The 26,500-nt window shown below is 55.2% G+C and overlaps 2 protein-coding genes across 2 annotated transcripts in view; both read right to left on the reverse strand.

Moving 5' to 3' along the window:
- Positions 1 to 10,782, reverse strand: part of LOC144955269 (sterile alpha motif domain-containing protein 11-like) — a gene marked incomplete at its 3' end in the record, with an annotated part of 25,776 nt that extends 14,994 nt beyond the window's left edge. The window contains exons 1-4 of the mRNA XM_078885547.1: positions 10,683 to 10,782; positions 6,580 to 6,671; positions 3,943 to 4,115; positions 2,560 to 2,642 (exon numbers count right to left, since the gene is read on the reverse strand). Coding sequence (XP_078741673.1) covers positions 2,560 to 2,642; positions 3,943 to 4,115; positions 6,580 to 6,651 — 328 coding nt within the window. The remainder of the gene's footprint in view (positions 1 to 2,559; positions 2,643 to 3,942; positions 4,116 to 6,579; positions 6,672 to 10,682) is intronic.
- Positions 10,783 to 11,413: 631 nt separating this feature from the next.
- Positions 11,414 to 26,500, reverse strand: part of LOC144955270 (uncharacterized) — a 46,781-nt gene continuing 31,694 nt past the window's right edge. Inside the window, exons 2-3 of the mRNA XM_078885548.1 lie at positions 19,774 to 22,580; positions 11,414 to 11,610 (exon numbers count right to left, since the gene is read on the reverse strand). Coding sequence (XP_078741674.1) covers positions 21,353 to 22,580 — 1,228 coding nt within the window. The 3' untranslated portion in view covers positions 11,414 to 11,610; positions 19,774 to 21,352. The remainder of the gene's footprint in view (positions 11,611 to 19,773; positions 22,581 to 26,500) is intronic.

The raw sequence follows: 26,500 nt of genomic DNA on the forward strand, positions 1-26,500 counted from the left end.
TGGGTGGGTGAGTGAGTGGGTGAGCGAGTGAGTGGTTGTGAGCGTGTGGGTGAGCGAGTGGGTGAGCATGTGGGTGAGCGTGTGGGTGAGCGTGTGGGTGAGCGTGTGGGTGGGTGGGTGAGCGTGTGGGTGAGCGAAGTGGGTGAGTGTGTGGTTGAGTGTGTGGTTGAGTGTGTGGGTGAGTCAGTGAGTGAGTGGGTGAGTGTGTGGGTGAGCGAGTGGGTGAGCGTGTGGAGTGAGCGTGAGCGTGTGGGTGAGGTGTGGGGAGGGGTGGGTGAGTGAGTGGGTGAGCGAGTGAGTGGGTGAGCGTGTGGGTGAGTGGTGTGGGTGAGCGAGTGGGTGGAGCGTGTGGGTGAGCGTGTGGGTGAGCGTGTGAGTGAGCGAGTGGGTGAGCGTGTGGGTGAGCGAGTGGGTGAGCGAGTGGGTGAGCGAGTGGTGAGCGTGTGGGTGAGCGTGTGGTGAGCGTGAGCGAGTGGTGAGCGTGTGGGTGAGCGAGTGGGAGCGTGTGAGTGAGCGAGTGGTGAGCGTGTGGGTGAGCGAGTGGTGAGCGTGTGGTGAGCGTGTGGGTGAGCGAGTGGGTGAGCGAGTGGGTGAGCGTGTGGGTGAGCGAGTGGGGTGAGCGAGTGGGTGAGCGTGTGGGTAAACGAGTGGGTGGGTGAGTGGGTGAGCGAGTGGGTGAGCGTGTGGGTGAGCGAGTGGGTGAGCGAGTGGGTGAGCATGTGGGTGAGCGTGTGGGTGAGCGTGTGGGTGAGCGTGTGGGTGGGTGGGTGAGCGTGTGGGTGAGTCAGTGAGTGAGTGGGTGAGCGTGTGGGTGAGGCGAGTGGGTGAGCGTGTGGGTGAGCGAGTGGGTGAGCGTGTGGGTGAGTGGGTGGGTGAGTGAGTGGGTGAGCGAGTGAGTGGGTGAGCGTGTGGGTGAGCGAGTGGGTGAGCATGTGGGTGAGCGTGTGGGTGAGCGTGGTGGGTGGGTGAGCGTGTGGGTGAGCGAGTGGGTGAGTGTGTGGTTGAGTGTGTGGTTGAGTGTGTGGGTGAGTCAGTGAGTGAGTGGGTGAGTGTGTGGGTGAGCGAGTGGGTGAGCGTGTGGGTGAGCGAGTGGGTGAGCGTGTGGGTGAGTGGGTGGGCGAGTGAGTGGGTGAGCGAGTGAGTGGGTGAGCGTATGGGTGAGTGTGTGGGTGAGCGAGTGGGTGGGTGAGCGTGTGGGTGAGCGTGTGAGGTGAGCGAGTGGGTGAGCGTGTGGGTGAGCGTGTGGGTGAGCGTGTGGGTGAGCGAGTGGGTGAGCGAGTGGGTGAGCGAGTGGGTGAGCGTGTGGGTGAGCGTGTGGGTGAGCGTGTGGGTGAGCGAGTGGGTGAGCGTGTGAGTGAGCGAGTGGGTGAGCGTGTGGGTGAGCGAGTGGGTGAGCGTGTGGGTGAGCGAGTGGGTGAGCGAGTGGGTGAGAGTGTGGGTGAGCGTGTGGGTGAGCGTGTGGGTGAGCGAGTGGGTGAGCGAGTGGGTGAGCGAGTGGGTGAGCATGTGGGTGAGCGAGTGGGTGAGCGTGTGGGTGAGCGAGTGGGTGAGCGTGTGGGTGAGCGAGTGGGTGAGTGTGTGGTTGAGTGTGTGGGTGAGTGTGTGGGTGAGCGAGTGTGTGAGCGTGTGGGTGAGCGAGTGGGTGAGCGTGTGGGTGAGTGGGTGGGTGAGTGAGTGGGTGAGCGAGTGAGTGGGCGAGCGTGTGGGTGAGCGTGTGGGTGAGCGAGTGGGTGAGTGGGTGGGTGAGCGTGTGGGTGAGCGTGTGAGTGAGCGAGTGGGTGAGCGTGTGGGTGAGCGAGTGGGTGAGCGTGTGGGTGAGCGTGTGGGTGAGCGTGTGGGTGAGCGAGTGGGTGGGTGAGTGAGTGAGCGAGCGAGTGGGTGAGTGTGTGGGTGAGTGTGTGGGTGGGCGAGTGGGTGGGTGGGTGAGTGAGTGAGTGAGCGTGTGAGTGGGTGAGCGAGTGAGTGGGTGAGCGTGTGGGTGAGCGTGTGGGTGAGCGAGTGGGTGAGCGTGTGGGTGAGCGTGTGGCTGAGCGAGTGGGTGAGCGTGTGGGTGAGCGTGTGGGTGAGCGAGTGGGTGAGCGTGTGGGTGAGCGAGTGGGTGAGCGTGTGGGTGAGCGAGTGGGTGAGCGTGTGGGTGAGCGTGTGGGTGAGCGAGTGGGTGAGCGTGTGGGTGAGCGTGTGGGTGAGCGAGTGGGTGAGCGTGTGAGTGAGCGAGTGGGTGAGCGTGTGGGTGAGCGAGTGGGTGAGCGTGTGGTGTGAGCGAGTGGGTGAGCGAGTGGGTGAGCGTGTGGGTGAGCGAGTGGGTGAGCGAGTGGGTGAGCGAGTGGGTGAGCGTGTGGGTGAGCGAGTGGTGTGAGCGAGTGGGTGAGCGAGTGGGTGAGCGTGTGGGTGAGCGAGTGGGTGAGCGAGTGGGTGAGCGTGTGGGTGAGCGAGTGGGTGAGCGAGTGGGTGAGCGTGTGGGTGAGCGAGTGGGTGAGCGTGTGGGTGAGCGTGTGGGTGAGCGAGCGTGTGGGTGAGCGTGTGGGTGAGCGTGTGGGTGAGCGAGTGGGTGAGCGTTACCGTGTAAGTCGCTCCCGTCCCTGACAATGGCCAGCCTCTTGCTGTGGTGCAAACTCGATATGATGGCAGACAGATTGCTATCTCTGCACGCACGCACACACAGACACACGCACACACAGACACACGCACACACACGCACACACAGACACACACAGACACACACACAGACACACAGACACACACACAAACACACACACAGACACGCACACACACACGCACACACAGACACACGCACACACAGACACACACAGACACACACACAGACACACAGACACACACACAAACACACACACAGACACGCACACACAGACACACACAGACACACACACAGACACACAGACACACACACAAACACACACACAGACACGCACACACAGACGCACACACAGACACACACACATAGACACACAGATACACACACAAAAACATTTTTTTTAATAAATAAAAAATCTCTTTAAAAAACAACAAAATCTAAAAATGTAATTTTCCAAATATACTAAGGCCATGTCGACTTAAGGGTTGGTGGCCTAAAAGTAAAAACATTTTTTAAAATAAGTAAAAATGAAACAAACACATTTTAAACAAACATTTAAAAAAAAACATTTAAATGTAGAAAAAAAAATTCAAATGTTTTTCACACATTTACAATTTGTATTTAGGCGAATTCGACTTAGGGGTTGGTGGCCGAAAAGTAAAAACATTTTTTTAAAAAAGTAAAAATGAAACAAATACATTTTAAACGAACATTTTTTTTTTAAAACATTTAAATGTAGAAAAAAAAATTCTAATGTTTTTCACACATTTACATTTTTTATTAAGGCGGATTCGACTTAGACCACGCCCACTTAGACCACGCCCACTTAGACCACGCCCACTTAGACCACGCCCACTTAGACCACGCCCATTTTAAAACCTTTACAAACCGTTTGCCTTTAGAGGCACTAACCCGCCTTGAGTGTTGCGATCGAAACGCCGTGGGGGTTTTTGTTATCCTCTTTGAACCGATCTACGCGACTTTCCCGGGAGACCCAAAGAACACCTCCTTGGTTCTTTCGGTAAAGTCACCTTGACGGAAAAAATTTAAGTAAAAAAAATATAAACAAAATAGAAAGATGCATTGGACATTTTCGATTTGAATTTCGATTTAAAGCTTTCGTGACTGCAGGAATTCATCTTCTTGGTTCACGACAGACCTGTTCTTCACCTGAGGACGGCTGCTTGCGTTGTGGCCGAAACGTCGTGAGAATTGTATTTTATGAAGTTTTATTTTTATTATTTCATTATTTCCCTTCTACGTGATGACTTTATCGAAAGAACCAAGAAGATGAATCTTCAATTTGTTTTTCGATTAAGGTCGAGTCGACCTAGGGGAGGCCCACGCACCTGCGCCGTGCCACAGCCTCCCTGCGCGCTCCCCCGTCGGTCGCTCCACCGGAGGAGGAGGTTGTTGCTTCCTTCCCTCTGCCAGGAGTGGTGGCGGTGGTGGCGGTGGTGGCGGTGGTGGCGGTGGTGGTGAGGGCCATCTGCGCACGTTTATCAGCCAGACGGCCTCGATTCTAGACGGCGGAGAGAGAGGGGGGAGTGAGAGGGGGGGAGATGGGGGAGATGGGAGGTGATGGTGGGAGATGGGGGAGATGGGGGAGAGATGGGGGGAGATGGGGGGAGATGGGGGGAGATGGGGGAGAGATGGGGGGAGATGGGGGGAGATGGGGGGAGATGGGGGGTGATGGGGGGAGATGGGGAGACTAAGGGAGAGTGTGCATGGGTGAGTGAGCAAGTGGGTGAGCGGGTGAGTGAGTGAGCGAGTGGGTGAGTGGGTGGGTGAGTGAGTGAACGATTTGGTGCGTGGGTGAGCGGGTGAGTGAGCGAGCGGGTGAGTGAGCGAGCGAGTGGCTGAGTGGGTGAGTGAGTGAATGATTTGGTGGGTAGGTGAGCGGGTGAGTGAGCGAGCGAGTGGGTGAGTGAGTGAGTGAACGATTTGGTGGGTGGGTGAGTGGGTGAGTGAGTGAGCGAGTGGGTGAGTGGGTGAGTGAACGATTTGGTGGGTGGGTGAGCGGGTGAGTGAGCGAGTGGGTGAGCGGGTGAGTGAGTGAGCGAGTGGCTGAGTGAGTGAATGATTTGGTGGGTGGGTGAGTGGGTGAGTGGGTGAGTGAGTGGGTGGGTGAGTGAGTGGGTGGGTGAGCGGGTGAGTGAGTGAGCGAGTGGCTGAGTGAGTGAGTAAATTAACGATTTGGTGGGTGGGTGAGCGAGCGAGTGAGCGAGCGAGTGGCTGAGTGAGTGAATTATTTGGTGGGTGGGTGAGTGGGTGAGTGAGTGGGTGGGTGAGTGAGTGGATGGGTGGGTGGGTGAGCGGGTGAGTGAGTGAGTGGGTGGGTGGGTGAACGGGTGAGTGAGCGAGCGAGTGGGTGAGTGAGTGGGTGAGCGAGCGAGCGAGTGAGTGAGCGAGTGGCTGAGTGGGTGGGTGAGTGGGTGAGTGAGTGGGTGAGTGAGTGGGTGAGCGAGCGAGTGAGTGAGCGAGTGGCTGAGTGGGTGGGTGAGTGGGTGAGTGAGTGGGTGAGCGAGCGAGCGAGTGAGCGAGTGGCTGAGTGGGTAAGCGAGCGAGCGAGCGAGTGAGTGAGCGAGTGGCTGAGTGGGTGGGTGAGTGGATGAGTGAGTGGGTGAGCGAGCGAGCGAGTGAGCGAGTGGCTGAGTGGGTGAGCGAGCGAGCGAGTGAGTGAGCGAGTGGCTGAGTGGGTGGGTGAGTGGGTGAGTGAGTGGGTGAGCGAGCGAGTGAGTGAGCGAGTGGCTGAGTGGGTGGGTGAGTGGGTGAGTGAGTGGGTGAGCTAGCGAGCGAGTGAGCGAGTGGCTGAGTGGGTGAGCGAGCGAGCGAGCGAGTGAGTGAGCGAGTGGCTGAGTGGGTGGGTGAGTGGGTGAGTGAGTGGGTGAGCTAGCGAGCGAGTGAGCGAGTGGCTGAGTGGGTGAGCGAGCGAGCGAGCGAGTGAGTGAGCGAGTGGCTGAGTGGGTGGGTGAGTGGGTGAGTGGGTGGGTGAGCGGGCGAGCGAGTGAGCGAGTGGCTGAGTGGGTGAGCGAGCGAGCGAGTGAGTGAGCGAGTGGCTGAGTGGGTGGGTGAGTGGGTGAGTGAGTGGGTGAGCGAGCGAGTGAGTGAGCGAGTGGCTGAGTGGGTGGGTGAGTGGGTGAGTGAGTGGGTGAGCTAGCGAGCGAGTGAGCGAGTGGCTGAGTGGGTGAGCGAGCGAGCGAGCGAGTGAGTGAGCGAGTGGCTGAGTGGGTGGGTGAGTGGGTGAGTGAGTGGGTGAGCTAGCGAGCGAGTGAGCGAGTGGCTGAGTGGGTGAGCGAGCGAGCGAGCGAGTGAGTGAGCGAGTGGCTGAGTGGGTGGGTGAGTGGGTGAGTGGGTGGGTGAGCGGGCGAGCGAGTGAGCGAGTGGCTGAGTGGGTGAGCGAGCGAGCGAGTGAGTGAGCGAGTGGCTGAGTGGGTGGGTGAGTGGGTGAGTGAGTGGGTGAGTGAGTGGGTGAGCGAGCGAGTGAGTGAGCGAGTGGCTGAGTGGGTGGGTGAGTGGGTGAGTGAGTGGGTGAGCTAGCGAGCGAGTGAGCGAGTGGCTGAGTGGGTGAGCGAGCGAGCGAGCGAGTGAGTGAGCGAGTGGCTGAGTGGGTGGGTGAGTGGGTGAGTGGGTGGGTGAGCGGGCGAGCGAGGTGAGCGAGTGGCTGAGTGGGTGAGCGAGCGAGCGAGTGAGTGAGCGAGTGGCTGAGTGGGTGGGTGAGTGGGTGAGTGAGTGGGTGAGTGAGTGGGTGAGCGAGCGAGTGAGTGAGCGAGTGGCTGAGTGGGTGGGTGAGTGGGTGAGTGAGTGGGTGAGCTAGCGAGCGAGTGAGCGAGTGGCTGAGTGGGTGAGCGAGCGAGCGAGCGAGTGAGGTGAGCGAGTGGCTGAGTGGGTGGGTGAGTGGGTGAGTGGGTGGGTGAGCGGGCGAGCGAGGTGAGCGAGTGGCTGAGTGGGTGGGTGAGTGAGGCATGGCTGCCGCATCTCCTCACCACGGGTGAGGAGATGCGGCATCCTGGGCAGTCGCAGATGGGCGGGTGGACCTGCAGGACTCCCTTGGACATGAGCGTCTTGAGACTTTTGCCTGGAGACACGCGGACAGAGGCACAGGCAACACCCCAGGTGGGTATTCTTAGGTTTTTTCGGTAAAGTCACCGTGTAGGTAAAAAATTAAAATTAATAAAAGTAAAATAAAATAAAACTCACGACGTTTCGGAGGCAACACAAGCTTCCGTATTCTTAGGTTTTTTTCGGTAAAGTCACCGTGTAGGTAAAAAATTTAAATGAATAAAAGTAAAATAAAATAAAACTCACGACGTTTCGGAGGCAACACAAGCTTCCGTATTCTTAGGTTTTTTTCGGTAAAGTCACCGTGTAGGTAAAAAATTAAAATTAATAAAAAGTAAAATAAAATAAAAAATCACGACGTTTCGGAGGCAACACAAGCTTCCGTATTCTTAGGTTTTTTCGGTAAAGTCACCGTGTAGGTAAAAAATTAAAATTAATAAAAGTAAAATAAAATAAAAATCACGACGTTTCGGAGGCAACACAAGCTTCCGTATTCTTAGGTTTTTTTCGGTAAAGTCACCGTGTAGGTAAAAAATTAAAATTAATAAAAGTAAAATAAAATAAAAATCACGACGTTTGGGAGGCAACACAAGCTTCCGTATTCTTAGGTTTTTTTCGGTAAAGTCACCGTGTAGGTAAAAAATTAAAATTAATAAAAGTAAAATAAAATAAAAAATCACGACGTTGCGGAGGCAACACAAGCTTCCGTATTCTTAGGTTTTTTCGGTAAAGTCACCGTGTAGGTAAAAAATTTAAATGAATAAAAGTAAAATAAAATAAAAATCACGACGTTTCGGAGGCAACACAAGCTTCCGTATTCTTAGGTTTTTTCGGTAAAGTCACCGTGTAGGTAAAAAATTTAAATGAATAAAAGTAAAATAAAATAAAAATCACGACGTTTCGGAGGCAACACAAGCTTCCGTATTCTTAGGTTTTTTCGGTAAAGTCACGTAGGTAAAAAATTAAAATTAATAAAAGTAAAATAAAAAATCACGACGTTTCGAAGGCAACACAAGCTTCCGTATTCTTAGGTTTTTTCGGTAAAGTCACCGTGTAGGTAAAAAATTTAAATGAATAAAAAGTAAAATAAAATAAAAATCACGACGTTTCGGAGGCAACACAAGCTTCCGTATTCTTAGGTTTTTTTCGGTAAAGTCACGTAGGTAAAAAATTAAAATTAATAAAAGTAAAATAAAAAATCACGACGTTTCGGAGGCAACACAAGCTTCCGTATTCTTAGGTTTTTTTCGGTAAAGTCACCGTGTAGGTAAAACATTAAAATTAATAAAAGTAAAATAAAATAAAAAAATCACGACGTTTCGGAGGCAACACAAGCTTCCGTATTCTTAGGTTTTTTTCGGTAAAGTCACCGTGTAGGTAAAAACATTAAAATTAATAAAAAGTAAAATTAAATAAAAATCACGACGTTTGGGAGGCAACACAAGCTTCCGTCTTCAGGTGACTTTACCGAAAAAACCTAAGAATACGAACACGAAATAAGCCGCGGGCATCGTTAAGTTTACTTTGATCCGTCAAAACGTACGTGTGTGTGTGTGTTTATGAACATAGTGGGGAGTGGTGGGTGTAGTGGTTAGCGCTGCGCTGCGCTACGAACCTGGCGACCCGAGTTCGATTCCCGCCCACGGCCAACACCACCAGTGACGATTTTTATTCTATTTTACTTTTATTCATTTTAATTTAATTTTACTTTTATTAATTTTAATTTAATTTTACTTTCATTCATTTTAATTTTATTTTACTTTTATTAATTTTAATTTTTTTACCTACTTGGTGACTTTACCGAAACAAACAACCTAGGAATATGAATCCTTGCAGTCACGAAAGCTTCAAATCTGGAAATAATGACCCCAGGTCGGTTCGACAGTCACAGTGGTCACGTGCGTTGTGAGTAGCAGTGCTAACGCAACGGGGGTCACGCACAGCGCCGGATCAAGGGGGATTTAGGGGCAGTAGTAGTAGTGAGTGGTGGTAGTCAGTCGGTCACTTGCACACTCACTCGCTCGCTCAGCTCACTCACTCGCACCACTCACCCACTCACTGCTCACACACTCCTAACTCACTCGCACACTCACTCACCCACTCCACTCACTCACTCACCCACCCACACTCACCCAACCACCTCACTCACCCACTCACCCACCACTCACCCACCCACTCACTCACTCCACTCACACACTCACCCACCCACCCACTCACTCCACTCACTCACCCACTCCACCCACCACCCACCCACCCACTCCACCCCACTCCACCACCCACCTCACCCACTCACCCACCCACTCACCACTCACCCACACCACTCACTCACCCACCCTCACCCACTCCACCCACTCACTCCACCACCTCACCCACCACACCCACCCACCCACCACTCACCCACTCACCACCCACCCACACTCACCCACCACCCACCCACTCACCCCACCCACTCACACTCACTCACCCACTCACCACACCACCCACTCACCCACACACTCACTCACACCACCCACTCACTCAACCCACCACCACTCACTCACTCACTCACTCACCCACCCACTCACCCACTCACCCACCCACCCACTCACCCACCCACCCACCCACTCACCCACTCACCCACCCACCCACCCCACCCACTCACCCACTCACCCACCCACTCACCCACTCACCCACCCACCCACCCACTCACCCACTCACTCACTCACTCACCCACCCACCCACTCACCCACCCACCCACCCACTCACCCACTCACCCACCCACCCACCCACTCACCCACCCACCCACTCACTCACCCACCCACTCACTAACTCACTGACTCACCCACCCACCCCACTCACCCACTCACCCACCCACCCACCCACTCACCCACCCACCCACCCACCCACTCACCCACCCATCCACCCACCCACTCACCCACTCACTCACCCACCCACCCACCCACCCACTCACCCACCCACTCACCCACCCACCCACCTACTCATCCACCCACCCACTCACTAACTAACTCACTCACTCACCACCCACCCACCCACCCACCCACCCACCCACTCACCCACCCGCCCACCCACTCACCCACCCACCCACCCACTCACTCACCCACTCACCCACCCACTCACTCACCCACTCACCCTCCCACCCACTCACCCACCCACCCACTCACCCACTCACCCACCCACCCACCCACTCACTCACCCACCCACCCACCCACTCACTCACTCACTCACTCACCCACTCACCCACCCACCCACTCACCCACCCACCCACCCACTCACCCACCCACCCACCCACTCACCCACCCACCCACTCACCCACCCACCCACCCAGTCACCCACCCACCCACCCACCCACTCACCCACCCACCCACCCACTCACCCACCCACCCACCCACTCACTCACTCACTCACCCACCCACCCACCCACTCACCCACCCACCCACCCACCCACCCACTCACTCACCCACCCACCCACCCACCCACTCACCCACCCACCCACCCACTCACCCACCCACCCACCCACCCACCCACTCACTCACCCACTCACCCACCCACCCACTCACCCACTCACCCTCCCACCCACTCACCCACCCACCCACTCACTCACCCACCCACCCACTCACCCACTCACCCACCCACCCACCCACTCACTCACCCACCCACCCACCCACCCACCCACTCACTCACTCACCCACTCACCCACCCACTCACCCACCCACTCACCCACCCACCCACTCACCCACCCACTCACCCACCCACCCACCCACCCACCCACTCACCCACCCACCCACTCACCCACCCACCCACCCACCCACCCACTCACCCACCCACCCACCCACTCACCCACCCACCCACCCACTCACCCACCCACTCACCCACCCCACCCACCCCACCCACTCACCCACCCACCCACCCACCCACTCACCCACCCACCCACCCACCCACCCACCCACCCACTCACCCACCCACCCACCCACTCACTCACCCACCCACCCACCCACTCACCCACTCACCCACCCACCCACCCACTCACCACGATGTCTAATGCTTCTCTTCCAATCCTTGGCAGTCTCCCGCCCGGACACGAACTGGAACTCGTTCGGGGTGAGCCAATCTCACTCACCCACTCACTCACTCACCCACCCACCCACCCACCCACTCACCCACCCACCCACTCACCCACCCACCCACTCACCACGATGTCTAATGCTTCTCTTCCAATCCTTGGCAGTCTCCCGCCCGGACACGAACTGGAACTCGTTCGGGGTGAGCCAATCTCACTCACCCACCCACCCACCCACTCACCCACTCACCCACCCACCCACCCACTCACCCACCCACCCACCCACTCACCACGATGTCTAATGTTTCTCTTCCAATCCTTGGCAGTCTCCCGCCCGGACACGAACTGGAACTCGTTCGGGGTGAGCCAATCTCACTCACCCACTCACTCACCCACCCACCCACCCACTCACCCACCCACCCACCCACTCAGCCACCCACCCACCCACTCACCCACTCACCCACCCACCCACCCACTCACCCACCCACCCACCCACCCACCCACTCACCCACCCACCCACCCACCCACTCACCCACCCACCCACCCACTCACTCACCCACCCACCCACCCACTCACCCACCCACCCACCCACTCAGCCACCCACCCACCCACTCACCCACTCACCCACCCACTCACCCACCCACCCACCCACTCACCCACCCACCCACCCACTCACCCACCCACCCACCCACTCACCACGATGTCTAATGCTTCTCTTCCAATCCTTGGCAGTCTCCCGCCCGGACACGAACTGGAACTCGTTCGGGGTGAGCCAATCTCCCCGGTAGCGGATGGAGGGCCCTTTGCTTCCCTGGCAAAGCCGTCGCACGTACAGCAGGGCCCGCTCGTCCCCGCACTCCACCTCCAGGCAAGGCTCTCCACCCACGTCCACCAGTACCTGGTGGTGGAGGTGGAGGTGGAGGGAGAGGACGAGTTAGAAGATGAAGGTGATGATGGTGGTTAGCGCTACGAACCCGCTAGGGCAATGGGCCCGCTCGTCCCTGCACTCCACCTCCAGGCAAGGCTCTCCACCCCACGTCCACCAGTACCTGGTGGTGGAGGTGGTGGGTGGGGAGGTGGAGGGAGAGGACGAGTTAGAAGATGATGGTGATGATGGTGGTGGTGATGGTGGTGGTGGTTACTGCTACGGCAATGGGCCCGCTCGTCCCCACACTCCACCTTCCAGGCAAGGCTCTCCACCCACGTCCACCAGAACCTGGTGGTGGAGGTGGAGGTGGTGGAGGTGGTGGATGGGAAGGGGAGGAATTTGAAGGCTAGTAGCTCAACTGAGTGGCGGATGTCATTGGGGTCGTCGTCATCATCATGGTCTGGAGACACACAGAGACCCACAGAGACCCATACTCATAGAGACCCATAGAGACCCACAGAGACCCACAGAGACCCACACTCATAGAGACCCATAGAGACCCACACTCATAGAGACCCACAGAGACCCACACTCATAGAGACCCATACCCACAGAGACCCACAGAGACCCACAGAGACCCATACTCATAGAGACCCACAGAGACCCACACTCATAGAGACCCACAGAGACCCACACAGACCCACACTCACAGACACCCAGAGACCCACAGAGACCCACACTCACAGAGACCCACAGAGACCCACAGACCCAACGACACCCATACTCATAGAGACCCACAGAGACCCACACTAATAGACCCACAGAGACCCACCGAGACCCATACAGACCCACAGAGACCCACACTCACAGAGACCCATAGAGACCCACAGAGTCCCACAGAGTCCCACACTCATAGACCCACAGAGACCCACACTCATAGACCCACAGAGACCCACAGAGACCCATACTCATAGAGACTCATAGAGACCCACAGAGACCCACACTCATAGAGACCCACAGAGACCCACACTCATAGAGACCCACAGAGACCCACACTAATAGACCCACAGAGACCCACCGAGACCCATACAGACCCACAGAGACCCACACTCACAGAGACCCATAGAGACCCACAGAGTCCCACAGAGTCCCACACTCATAGACCCACAGAGACCCACACTCATAGAGACCCACACTAATAGACCCACAGATACCCACATAGACCCACAGAGACCCACCGAGACCCACAGAGACCCACAGAGACCCACAGAGACCCACACTCATAGACCCACAGATACCCTCATAGACCCACAGAGACCCACAGAGACCCACACTCATAGAGACCCACAGAGACCCACAGAGACCCACATTCATAGAGACCCACAGAGACCCACAGAGACCCACACTCATAGACCCACAGATACCCTCATAGACCCACAGAGACCCACAGAGACCCACACTCATAGAGACCCACAGAGACCCACAGAGACCCACAGAGACCCATACTCATAGACCCACAGATACCCTCATAGACCCACAGAGACCCACAGAGACACACAGAGACCCACAGAGACCCACACTCATAGACCCACAGATACCCTCATAGACCCACAGAGACCCACATTCATAGAGACCCACAGAGAGCCACAGAGACCCACACTCATAGACCCACAAATACCCTCATAGACCCACAGAGACCCACAGAGACCCACATTCATAGAGACCCACAGAGACCCACAGAAACCCACAGAGACCCACAGAGATTGTGTCACCGGCTGTAAGGCTCTTAGTTCTGAAGTTCACCGGACATTACAAAGTTGACGACAGCCGCTCAACCACGTGACTGATGTCGTCATCGTCGTCGTCACGTCAAAGGTCACAGTAGTAGCAGCAGTAGGACCCGGGGATCGAACCCACGACCTCCTGTGTACCAGGCGAGGTAGTCAACATCTCATCAGGGTCGGGATCGAACCCACGACCTCCTGTATACCAGGCGAGGTAGTCAACATCTCATCAGGGTCGGGATCGAACCCACGACCTCCTGTAGACCAGGCGAGGTAGTCAACATCTCATCAGGGTCGGGATAGAACCCACGACCTCCTGTAGACCAGGCGAGGTAGTCAACATCTCATCAGGGTCGGGATAGAACCCACGACCTCCTGTAGACCAGGCGAGGTAGTTAACATCTCATCAGGGTCGGGATCGAACCCACGACCTCCTGTGTACCAGGCAAGGTAGTTAACATCTCATCAGGGTCGGGATCGAACCCACGACCTCCTGTGTACCAGGCGAGGTAGTCAACATCTCATCAGGGTTGGGATCGAACCCACGACCTCCTGTAGACCAGGCGAGGTAGTCAACATCTCATCAGGGTCGGGATCGAACCCACGACCTCCTGTAGACCAGGCGAGGTAGTTAACACCTCATCAGGGTCGGGATCGAACCCACGACCTCCTGTGCACCAGGCGAGGTAGTCAACATCTCATCAGGGTCGGGATCGAACCCACGACCTCCTGTAGACCAGGCGAGGCAGTCAACATCTCATCAGGGTCGGGATCGAACCCACGACCTCCTGTAGACCAGGCGAGGTAGTCAACATCTCATCAGGGTCGGGATCGAACCCACGACCTCCTGCGTACCAGGCGAGGTAGTTAACATCTCATCAGGGTCGGGATCGAACCCACGACCTCCTGTGTACCAGGCGAGGTAGTTAACATCTCATCAGGGTCGGGATCGAACCCACGACCTCCTGTAGACCAGGCGAGGTAGTCAACATCTCATCAGGGTCGGGATCGAACCCACGACCTCCTGCGTACCAGGCGAGGTAGTTAACATCTCATCAGGGTCGGGATCGAACCCACGACCTCCTGTGTACCAGGCGAGGTAGTTAACATCTCATCAGGGTCGGGATCGAACCCACGACCTCCTGTAGACCAGGCAAGGTAGTCAACATCTCATCAGGGTCGGGATCGAACCCACGACCTCCTGAGTACCAGGCGAGGTAGTTAACATCTCATCAGGGTCGGGATCGAACCCACGACCTCCTGCGTACCAGGCGAGGTAGTTAACATCTCATCAGGGTCGGGATTGAACCCACGACCTCCTGCGTACCAGGCGAGGTAGTCAACATCTCATCAGGGTCGTGATCGAACCCACGACCTCCTGTGTACCAGGCAAGGTAGTCAACATCTCATCAGGGTCATGATCGAACCCACGACCTCCTGTGTACCAGGCGAGGTAGTCAACATCTCATCAGGGTCGGGATCGAACCCACGACCTCCTGTAGACCAGGCGAGGCAGTCAACATCTCATCAGGGTCGGGATCGAACCCACGACCTCCTGCGTACCAGGCGAGGTAGTCAACATCTCATCAGGGTCGGGATCGAACCCACGACCTCCTGCGTACCAGGCGAGGCAGTCAACATCTCATCAGGGTCGGGATCGAACCCACGACCTCCTGTAGACCAGGCGAGGTAGTCAACATCTCATCAGGGTTGGGATCGAACCGACGACCTCCTGTGTACCAGGCGAGGTAGTCAACATCTCATCAGGGTTGGGATCGAACCCACGACCTCCTGTAGACCAGACGAGGTAGTCAACATCTCATCAGGGTCGGGATCGAACCCACGACCTCCTGTGTACCAGGCGAGGTAGTCAACATCTCATCAGGGTCGGGATCGAACCCACGACCTCCTGTGTACCAGGCGAGGTAGTCAACATCTCATCAGGGTCGGGATCGAACCCACGACCTCCTGTGTACCAGGCGAGGTAGTCAACATCTCATCAGGGTCGGGATCGAACCCACGACCTCCTGTGTACCAGGCGAGGTAGTCAACATCTCATCAGGGTCGGGGTCGAACCCACGACCTCCTGTAGACCAGGCGAGGTAGTTAACATCTCATCAGGGTCGGGATCGAACCCACGACCTCCTATAGACCAGGCGAGGCAGTCAACATCTCATCAGGGTCGGGATCGAACCCACGACCTCCTGTAGACCAGGCGAGGTAGTCAACATCTCATCAGGGTTGGGATCGAACCCACGACCTCCTGCGTACCAGGCGAGGTAGTCAACATCTCATCAGGGTCGGGATCGAACCCACTGCCGCTACCGCTACTCGCTACGGACAGCACTTGCCCCTGACAGCCGTGTGTGGGCTACCTGGGCAACCTTTGTTTTATTATAACACTACTAGACACCCGCTGCTTCCACTCACAGGGGCAGCTGCCGATGGGGGTGCCCCCCCCCCTAGGGCTGCAGCAGCAGCAGCAGCAGCAGCCTCACACACAAGGAGAGTGAAGGGAGAGATAAGGGAGAGATAAGGGAGAGATAAGGGAGAGTTAAGGGAGAGATAAGGGAGAGTGGAGGGAGAGATAAGGGAGAGTTAAGGGAGAGATAAGGGAGAGATAAGGGAGAGATAATGGAGAGTGAAGGGAGAGATAAGGGAGAGATAAGGGAGAGATAAGGGAGAGATAAGGGAGAGATAAGGGAGAGTTAAGGGAGAGATAAGGGAGAGATAAGGGAGAGATAAGGGAGAGTGAAGGGAGAGATAAGGGAGAGATAAGGGAGAGTTAAGGGAGAGATAAGGGAGAGATAAGGGAGAGATAAGGGAGAGATAAGGGAGAGTTAAGGGAGAGATAAGGGAGAGTGGAGGGAGAGATAAGGGAGAGTTAAGGGAGAGATAAGGGAGAGATAAGGGAGAGATAAGGGAGAGTGAAGGGAGAGATAAGGGAGAGATAAGGGAGAGATAAGGGAGAGATAAGGGAGAGTTAAGAGAGAGATAAGGGAGAGCTAAGGGAGAGATAAGGGAGAGATAAGGGAGAGATAAGGGAGAGTTAAGGGAGAGTTAAGGAAGAGATAAGGGAGAGATAAGGGAGAGTTAAGAGAGAGATAAGGGAGAGCTAAGGGAGAGATAAGGGAGAGATAAGGGAGAGATAAGGGAGAGTTAAGAGAGAGATAAGGGAGAGCTAAGGGAGAGATAAGGGAGAGATAAGGGAGAGATAAGGGAGAGTTAAGGGAGAGTTAAGGGAGAGATAAGGGAGAGATAAGAGAGAGATAAGGGAGAGTTAAGGGAGAGATAAGGGAGAGTTAAGAGAGAGATAAGGGAGAGTTAAGGGAGAGTTAAGAGAGAGATAAGGGAGAGTTAAGGGAGAGATAAGGGAGAGATAAGGGAGAGTTAAGAGAGAGATAAGGGAGAGTTAAGGGAGAGTTAAGGGAGAGATAAGGGAGAGTTAAGGGAGAGTTAAGAGAGAGATAAGGGAGAGATAAGGGAGAGATAAGGGAGAGATAAGGGAGAGTTAAGGGAGAGTTAAGGGAGAGATAAGGGAGAGATAAGAGAGAGATAAGGGAGAGTTAAGGGAGAGATAAGGGAGAGTTAAGAGAGAGATAAGGGAGAGTTAAGGGAGAGTTAAGAGAGAGATAAGGGAGAGTTAAGGGAGAGATAAGGGAGAGATAATGGAGAGTTAAGGGAGAGTTAAGGGAGAGATAAGGGAGAGTTAAGGGAGAGATAAGGGAGAGCTAAGGGAGAGTTAAGGGAGAGCTAAAGGAGAGTTAAGAGAGAGTTAAGGGAGAGTTAAGAGAGAGATAAGGGAGAGTTAAGGGAGAGTTAAGAGAGAGATAAGGGAGAGATAAGGGAGAGATAAGGGAGAGATAAGGGAGAGTTAAGGGAGAGTTAAGGGAGAGATAAGGGAGAGATAAGGGAGAGTTAAGGGAGAGTTAAGGGAGAGATAAGGGAGAGTTAAGGGAGAGCTAAGGGAGAGTTAAGAGAGAGATAAGGGAGAGCTAAGGGAGAGTTAAGGGAGAGATAAGGGAGAGTTAAGGGAGAGTTAAGGGAGAGCTAAGGGAGAGATAAGGGAGAGTTAAGGGAGAGCTAAGGGAGAGTTAAGAGAGAGATAAGGGAGAGCTAAGGGAGAGTTAAGAGAGAGATAAGGGAGAGATAAGGGAGAGTTAAGGGAGAGATAAGGGAGAGTTAAGGGAGAGCTAAGGGAGAGTTAAGAGAGAGATAAGGGAGAGCTAAGGGAGAGTTAAGGGAGAGATAAGGGAGAGTTAAGGGAGAGTTAAGGGAGAGTTAAGAGAGAGATAAGGGAGAGCTAAGGGAGAGTTAAGAGAGAGATAAGGGAGAGATAAGGGAGAGTTAAGGGAGAGATAAGGGAGAGTTAAGGGAGAGTTAAGGGAGAGATAAGGGAGAGTTAAGGGAGAGTTAAGGGAGAGATAAGGGAGAGTGGAGGGAGAGATAAGGGAGAGTTAAGGGAGAGTGAAGGGAGAGATAAGGGAGAGATAAGGGAGAGATAAGGGAGAGATAAGGGAGAGTTAAGGGAGAGATAAGGGAGAGTGGAGGGAGAGTTAAGGGAGAGCTAAGGGAGAGTTAAGAGAGAGTTAAGGGAGAGCTAAGGGAGAGATAAGAGAGAGTTAAGGGAGAGTTAAGAGAGAGATAAGGGAGAGATAAGGGAGAGCTAAGGGAGAGTTAAGAGAGAGTTAAGGGAGAGTTAAGAGAGAGATAAGAGAGAGTTAAGGGAGAGTTAAGAGAGAGATAAGGGAGAGATAAGGGAGAGATAAGGGAGAGTTAAGGGAGAGTTAAGGGAATGATAAGGGAGAGTTAAGGGAGAGATAAGGGAGAGTTAAGGGAGAGATAAGGGAGAGTTAAGGGAGAGTTAAGGGAGAGATAAGGGAGAGTTAAGGGAGAGCTAAGGGAGAGTTAAGGGAGAGATAAGGGAGAGTTAAGGGAGAGTTAAGGGAGAGCTAAGGGAGAGATAAGGGAGAGTTAAGGGAGAGCTAAAGGAGAGTTAAGAGAGAGATAAGGGAGAGCTAAGGGAGAGTTAAGAGAGAGATAAGGGAGAGATAAGGGAGAGTTAAGGGAGAGATAAGGGAGAGTTAAGGGAGAGTTAAGGGAGAGATAAGGGAGAGTTAAGGGAGAGCTAAGGGAGAGTTAAGAGAGAGATAAGGGAGAGCTAAGGGAGAGTTAAGGGAGAGCTAAGGGAGAGCTAAGGGAGAGCTAAGAGAGAGTTAAGGGAGAGTGGAGGGAGAGTTAAGGGAGAGTTAAGGGAGAGATAAGAGCGAGATAAGAGAGAGTGGAGGGAGAGATAAGGGAGAGTTAAGGGAGAGATAAGGGAGAGATAAGGGAGAGATAAGGGAGAGTTAAGGGAGAGTTAAGGGAGAGTTAAGGGAGAGTTAAGGAGAGTTAAGGGAGAGTGGAGGGAGAGCTAAGGGAGAGCTAAGGGAGAGATAAGGGAGAGTTAAGGGAGAGTTAAGGGAGAGCTAAGGGAGAGCTAAGGGAGAGCTAAGGGAGAGTTAAGGGAGAGTTAAGGGAGAGCTAAGGGAGAGCTAAGGGAGAGTTAAGGGAGATTGGAGGGAGAGTTAAGGGAGAGCTAAGGGAAAGCTAAGGGAGAGTTAAGGGAGAGTTAAGGGAGAGTGGAGGGAGAGTTAAGGGAGAGCTAAGGGAGAGCTAAGGGAGAGCTAAGGGAGAGCTAAGGGAGAGTTAAGGGAGAGCTAAGGGAGAGTTAAGGGAGAGTTAAGGGAGAGTTAAGGGAGAGCTAAGGGAGAGCTAAGGGAGAGCTAAGGGAGAGTTAAGGGAGAGCTAAGGGAGAGCTAAGGAGTTAAGGGAGAGCTAAGGGAGAGTTAAGGGAGAGTTAAGGGAGAGTTAAGGGAGAGCTAAGGGAGAGCTAAGGGAGAGCTAAGGGAGAGCTAAGGGAGAGCTAAGGGAGAGTTAAGGGAGAGTTAAGGGAGAGTTAAGGGAGAGCTAAGGGAGAGCTAAGGGAGAGCTAAGGGAGAGCTAAGGGAGAGTTAAGGGAGAGTTAAGGGAGAGCTAAGGGAGAGTTAAGGGAGAGCTAAGGGAGAGCTAAGGGAGAGCTAAGGGAGAGTTAAGGGAGAGCTAAGGGAGAGCTAAGGGAGAGTTAAGGGAGAGCTAAGGGAGAGCTAAGGGAGAGTTAAGGGAGAGCTAAGGGAGAGCTAAGGGAGAGCTAAGGGAGAGTTAAGGGAGAGTTAAGGGAGAGTTAAGGGAGAGATAAGGGAGAGCTAAGGGAGAGCTAAGGGAGAGTTAAGGGAGAGTTAAGGGAGAGTTAAGGGAGAGCTAAGAGAGAGAGCTAAGGGAGAGCTAAGGGAGAGCTAAGGGAGAGTTAAGGGAGAGCTAAGAGAGAGAGCTAAGGGAGAGCTAAAAGAGAGAGCTAAGAGAGAGAGCTAAGGGAGAGTTCTCTGCTCACCTGGACTTCACCTCCAGGGAGAGCGACTCCCAGCAGCGGCTCCGTGCCACTCGTGACCACGGACGATGCAGACACAGAAACTGCTGCAGCTGTAGCAGCTGCAGCTGTAGCAGCTGTAGCAGCTGCAGCAGCAGCAGCTGTAGCAGCAGCAGTAGCAGCTGTAGTAGCAGCAGCAGCAGTAGCAGCAGTAGCAGCAGCAGCAGTAGCAGCAGCAGTAGTAGTAGCAGCAGTAGTAGTAGCAGCAGAGGATGAGGAGAGCTCCATCTTCACCGCAGGCATCGGACTCTCTCTCTCTCTTAGCCTGACTCTCTCTACCAACTCTCCTGACTCTCTACCAGGGCTCTCTCTCTAATATCTCTCCACTCTCTACCAGGGCTCTCTCTCTCTACCAACTCTCCTGACTCTCTACCAGGGCTCTCTCTAATATCTCTCCACTCTCTACCAGGGCTCTCTCTCTCTACCAACTCTCTACCAGGACTCTCTCTCTACTCTCTCCACTCTCTCCCCTGACTCTCCACTCTCTACCAGGGCTCTCTCTCTACCAACTCTCTCTACTCTCACTACCAACTCTCCACTCTCTCCCCTGACTCTCCACTCTCTACCAGGGCTCTCTCCTCACTCTCCACTCACTCTCCACTCTCTCCCCTGACTCTCCACTCTCTACCAGGGCTCTCTCCTCACTCTCCACTCACTCTCCACTCTCTCCCCTGACTCTCCACTCTCTACCAGGGCTCTCTCCTCACTCTCCACTCACTCTCCACTCTCTCCCCTGACTCTCCACTCTCTACCAGGGCTCTCTCCTCACTCTCCACTCACTCTCCACTCTCTCCCCTGACTCTCCACTCTCTACCAGGACTCTCTCCTCACTCTCTCCTCACTCTCCACTCTCTCCCCTGACTCTCCACTCTCTACCAGGGCTCTCTCCTCACTCTCCACTCACTCTCCACTCTCTCCCCTGACTCTCCACTCTCTACCAGGGCTCTCTCCTCACTCTCCACTCACTCTCCACTCTCTCCCCTGACTCTCCACTCTCTACCAGGACTCTCTCCTCACTCTCTCCTCACTCTCCACTCTCTCCCCTGACTCTCCACTCTCTACCAGGGCTCTCTCCTCACTCTCTCCTCACTCTCCACTCTCTACCAGGACTCTCTCCTCTCTCTCTACCAACTCTCCTGACTCTCTCCCCTGACTCTCCACTCTCTACCAGGGCTCTCTCTACCAACTCTCCTCACTCTCTCCTCACTCTCCTCACTCTCCACTCTCTCCCCTGACTCTCCCCTGACTCTCTCTAATCTCTCTCCACTCTCCACCACGACTCGCTGCTGTAAACGCTCCCAAAATCTCTACTCCCTCTGTGTGTCTCTGTGTGTGTCTCTGTGTGTCTCTCTGTGTCTCTGTGTGTGTGTCTCTCTGTGTTGTGTCTCTCTGTGTGTGTCTCTCTGTGTGTGTCTCTGTGTGTGTGTCTCTGTGTGTGTCTCTGTGTGTGTGTCTCTCTCTGTCTTTATGAGTCTCTCTGTGTGTCTCTCTCTCTGCCTCTCTCTCTGTGTGTCTCTCTGTCTCTCTCTCTGTCTCTCTCTGTCTATGTGTGTCTCTCTCTGCTCTCTCTCTGTCTCTGTGTCTCTCTCTGTGTGTGTGTGTCTCTGTGTGTCTCTGTGTCTCTCTCTCTCTGTGTGTCTCTCTCTGTGTGTGTGTCTCTGTGTGTCTCTGTGTCTCTCTCTCTCTGTGTGTCTCTCTCTGTGAGTCTCTCTCTGTGTGTCTCTGTGTGTCTCTCTCTGTGTGTCTCTCTCTGTGTGTGTGTCTCTGTGTGTCTCTGTGTCTCTCTCTCTGTGTGTCTCTCTCTGTGTGTGTGTCTCTGTGTGTGTGTCTCTCTGTGTCTCTGTGTGTCTCTCTCTGTGTGTCTCTCTCTGTGTGTGTGTCTCTGTGTGTCTCTGTGTCTCTCTCTCTGTGAGTCTCTCTCTGTGTGTGTGTCTCTGTGTGTGTGTCTCTGTGTGTCTCTGTGTCTCTCTCTCTGTGTGTCTCTCTCTGTGTGTGTGTCTCTGTGTGTCTCTGTGTGTCTCTCTCTGTGAGTCTCTCTCTGTGTGTGTGTCTCTGTGTGTCTCTGTGTGTCTCTCTCTGTGTGTGTGTCTCTCTCTGTCTCTCTCTGTCTCTGTGTGTCTCTGTGTCTCTCTCTCTGTGTGTGTGTCTCTGTGTGTCTCTGTGTCTCTCTCTCTGTCTCTCTCTGTCTCTGTGTGTCTCTGTGTCTCTCTCTCTGTGAGTCTCTCTCTGTGTGTCTCTCTCTGTGAGTCTCTCTCTGTGTGTGTGTCTCTGTGTGTGTGTCTCTGTGTGTCTCTGTGTGTCTCTCTCTGTCTCTCTCTGTCTCTGTGTGTCTCTGTGTCTCTCTCTCTGTGTGTGTGTCTCTGTGTGTCTCTGTGTGTCTCTCTCTGTCTCTCTCTGTCTCTGTGTGTCTCTGTGTCTCTCTCTCTGTGTGTGTGTCTCTGTGTGTCTCTGTGTGTCTCTCTCTGTCTCTCTCTCTGTCTCTGTGTGTCTCTGTGTCTCTCTCTCTGTGAGTCTCTCTCTGTGTGTGTGTCTCTGTGTGTCTCTGTGTCTCTCTCTCTGTGTGTGTGTCTCTGTGTGTCTCTGTGTGTCTCTCTCTGTGTGTGTGTCTCTGTGTGTCTCTGTGTGTCTCTCTCTGTGTGTGTGTCTCTGTGTGTCTCTGTGTCTCTCTCTCTGCGTCTCTCTCCGCGTCTCTCCGCGTCTCCACTCCCTTCCCGCTGTCTCTCCCCGGCGCCTCTGAGTCCAGGCGCCTCCTCCCCCCACCACCACCACCACTCACCCCCCCACCACCACCAGCCCCTCCCCCCACTCACCCCCCCACCACCAGCCCCTCCCCCCCCACCCACCTCCACTCCCCTCCCCCACTTCTAAGTTCAGCCGAGACCCCCCACTCCCCTCCCTGCCTCGCCCGACCGCCCCCCCCCACCACCACCCACACACTCACCCCCACCCACTCTTTCCCCCCACTCCCCCCCCACCCCCCCCACCAATCTCCCCCCCCCACACTCTGCCCCCTTCCTCTCTACCCCCCCCCCACTCGCCCCTCCCCCCACTAGCCCCTCCCCCCTCACCCACCGCAGTCCCCCCCCCTCCACTAGCCCCTCCCCCCTCACCCACCGCAGTCCCCCCCCACTAGCCCCTCCCCCCTCACCCACCGCAGTCCCCCCCCCCCCACTAGCCCCTCCCCCCTCACCCACCGCAGTCCCCCCCCCACTAACCCCTCCCCCCTCACCCACCGCAGTCCCCCCCCCCCCCACTAGCCCCTCCCCCCTCACCCACCGCAGTCCCCCCCCCCCCCACTAGCCCCTCCCCCCTCACCCACCGCAGTCCCCCCCCCACTAACCCCTCCCCCCTCACCCACCGCAGTCTCCCCCCCCCCCACTAGCCCCTCCCCCCTCACCCCCCACCCGGGGCGCCGCCGACGCCGCCGCCACTACCCCTCCCCCCACCTCCCCCCACTAGCCCCTCCCCCCCACCAACTCCCCCCCCACCAACTCCCCCCCCCACCAACCCCCCCCCACCAACTCCCCCCCCCCACCAACTCCCCCCCCCACCACCAACGCCCCCCCCCCTAATCCGGCGCTTTCCTCAGCCACTGCTGGCGAAGATGGAGGGACAGACACTCAGTTAGTTAGACAACTTAGTTAGTTAGTTAGACAGTCACTCAGTTAGACACTCACTCAGCCACTCAGACACTCACTCAGACACTCACTCACTCAGACACTCACTCACTCAGACACTCAGTCAGACACTCAGACACTCAGTCAGACACTCAGTCAGACACTCAGTTAGTTAGACAACTTAGTTAGTTAGACAGTCACTCACTCATACACTCACTCACTCAGACACTCACTCACTCAGACACTCACTCAGACACTCACTCAGACACTCACTCAGACACTCAGACACTCAGTCAGACACTCAGACACTCAGTCAGACACTCAGACACTCAGTCAGACACTCAGTTAGACAGTCAGTCAGTTAGACAACTTAGTTAGTTAGACAGTCACTCACTCAGCCACTCAGCCACTCAGACACTCACTCAGACACTCAGTTAGTTAGTTAGACAGTCACTCACTCACTCAGACACTGACTCACTCAGCCACTCACTCACTCAGCCACTCACTCACCCACTCAGTTAGTTAGTTAGTTAGACAGTCACTCATACACTCAGACACTCACTCAGACACTCAGTTAGTTAGTTAGACAGTCACTCACTCATACACTCAGACACTCAGTTAGTTAGTTAGACAGTCACTCACTCATACACTCAGACACTCAGTTAGTTAGTTAGACAGTCACTCACTCATACACTCAGCCACTCACCCACTCAGCCACTCACTCAGCCACTCACTCACTCACCCACTCACTCACTCAGCCACTCACGCACCCACTCACTCACTCACCCACTCACTCAGCCACTCACTCACTCACTCATCCACTCACCCACTCACTCACTCAGCCACTCACGCACCCACTCACTCACTCACCCACTCACTCACTCAGCCACTCACTCACTCACTCATCCACTCACTCACCCACTCACCCACTCGGCCACTCACTCACCCACTCACTCACTCAGCCACTCACTCACCCACTCAGCCACTCACTCACCCACTCACTCACTCATCCACTCACTCACCCACTCACCCACTCAGCCACTTACTCACCCACTCACTCACTCAGCCACTCACTCACCCACTCAGCCACTCACTCACCCACTCACTCACTCAGCCACTCACTCACCCACTCAGCCACCCACTCACTCACTCAGCCACTCACTCACCCACTCACTCACTCACCCACTCACTCACTCAGCCACTCACTCACCCACTCAGCCACTCACTCACCCACTCACTCACTCACCCACTCACTCACTCACTCACCCACTCACTCACCCACTCACTCACCCACTCACTCACCCACTCACTCACTCACCCACTCAGCCACTCACTCACCCACTCACTCACTCACCCACTCACTCACTCAGCCACTCACTCACCCACTCAGCCACTCACTCACCCACTCACTCACTCACCCACTCACTCACTCAGCCACTCACGCACCCACTCACTCACTCACCCACTCACTCACCCACTCACTCACTCACCCACTCACTCACTCAGCCACTCACTCACCCACTCAGCCACTCACTCACCCACTCACTCACTCACCCACTCACTCACTCAGCCACTCACTCACCCACTCAGCCACTCACTCACCCACTCACTCACTCACCCACTCACTCACTCAGCCACTCACTCACCCACTCAGCCACTCACTCACCCACTCACTCACCCACTCACTCACTCAGCCACTCACTCACCCACTCAGCCACTCACTCACCCACTCACTCACTCACCCACTCACTCACTCAGCCACTCACTCACCCACTCAGCCACTCACTCACCCACTCACTCACTCACTCACCCACTCACTCACTCACTCACCCACTCAGCCACTCACTCACCCACTCACTCACCCACTCACCCACCCACTCACTCACTCACCCACCCACTCACCCACTCACTCACTCAGACACTCACTCACGCACTCAGCCACTCACTCACCCACCCACTCACTCACCCACTCACTCACTCACTCACTCACCCACTCACTCACTCACTCAGCCACTCACTCACCCACTCAGCCACTCACTCACCCACCCACCCACTCAGCCACTCACTCACCCACTCACTCACTCACCCACTCACCCACTCAGCCACTCACTCACCCACTCACTCACTCACCCACTCACTCACTCAGCCACTCACTCACCCACTCACTCACTCACCCACTCACCCACTCAGCCACTCACTCACCCACTCACTCACTCACCCACTCACTCACTCAGCCACTCACGCACCCACTCACTCACTCACCCACTCACTCACTCAGCCACTCACTCACTCACTCATCCACTCACCCACTCACTCACTCAGCCACTCACTCACCCACTCACTCACCCACTCACTCACTCAGCCACCCACTTACTCACTCACCCACTCACTCACCCACTCACTCACTCAGCCACCCACTTACTCACTCAGCCACTCACTCACCCACTCACCCACTCACTCACCCACTCACTCACTCACCCACTCACTCACTCAGCCACTCACGCACCCACTCACTCACTCACCCACTCACTCAGCCACTCACTCACTCACTCATCCACTCACCCACTCACTCACTCAGCCACTCACGCACCCACTCACTCACTCACCCACTCACTCACTCAGCCACTCACTCACTCACTCATCCACTCACTCACCCACTCACCCACTCGGCCACTCACTCACCCACTCACTCACTCAGCCACTCACTCACCCACTCAGCCACTCACTCACCCACTCACTCACTCATCCACTCACTCACCCACTCACCCACTCAGCCACTTACTCACCCACTCACTCACTCAGCCACTCACTCACCCACTCAGCCACTCACTCACCCACTCACTCACTCAGCCACTCACTCACCCACTCAGCCACTCACTCACCCACTCACTCACTCAGCCACTCACTCACCCACTCACTCACTCACCCACTCACTCACTCAGCCACTCACTCACCCACTCAGCCACTCACTCACCCACTCACTCACTCACCCACTCACTCACTCACTCACCCACTCACTCACCCACTCACTCACCCACTCACTCACCCACTCACTCACTCACCCACTCAGCCAC

This window comes from Lampetra fluviatilis, unplaced genomic scaffold, assembly GCF_964198595.1.
Source record: "Lampetra fluviatilis unplaced genomic scaffold, kcLamFluv1.1 SCAFFOLD_519, whole genome shotgun sequence".
NCBI classification, from domain to species: domain Eukaryota; kingdom Metazoa; phylum Chordata; class Hyperoartia; order Petromyzontiformes; family Petromyzontidae; genus Lampetra; species Lampetra fluviatilis.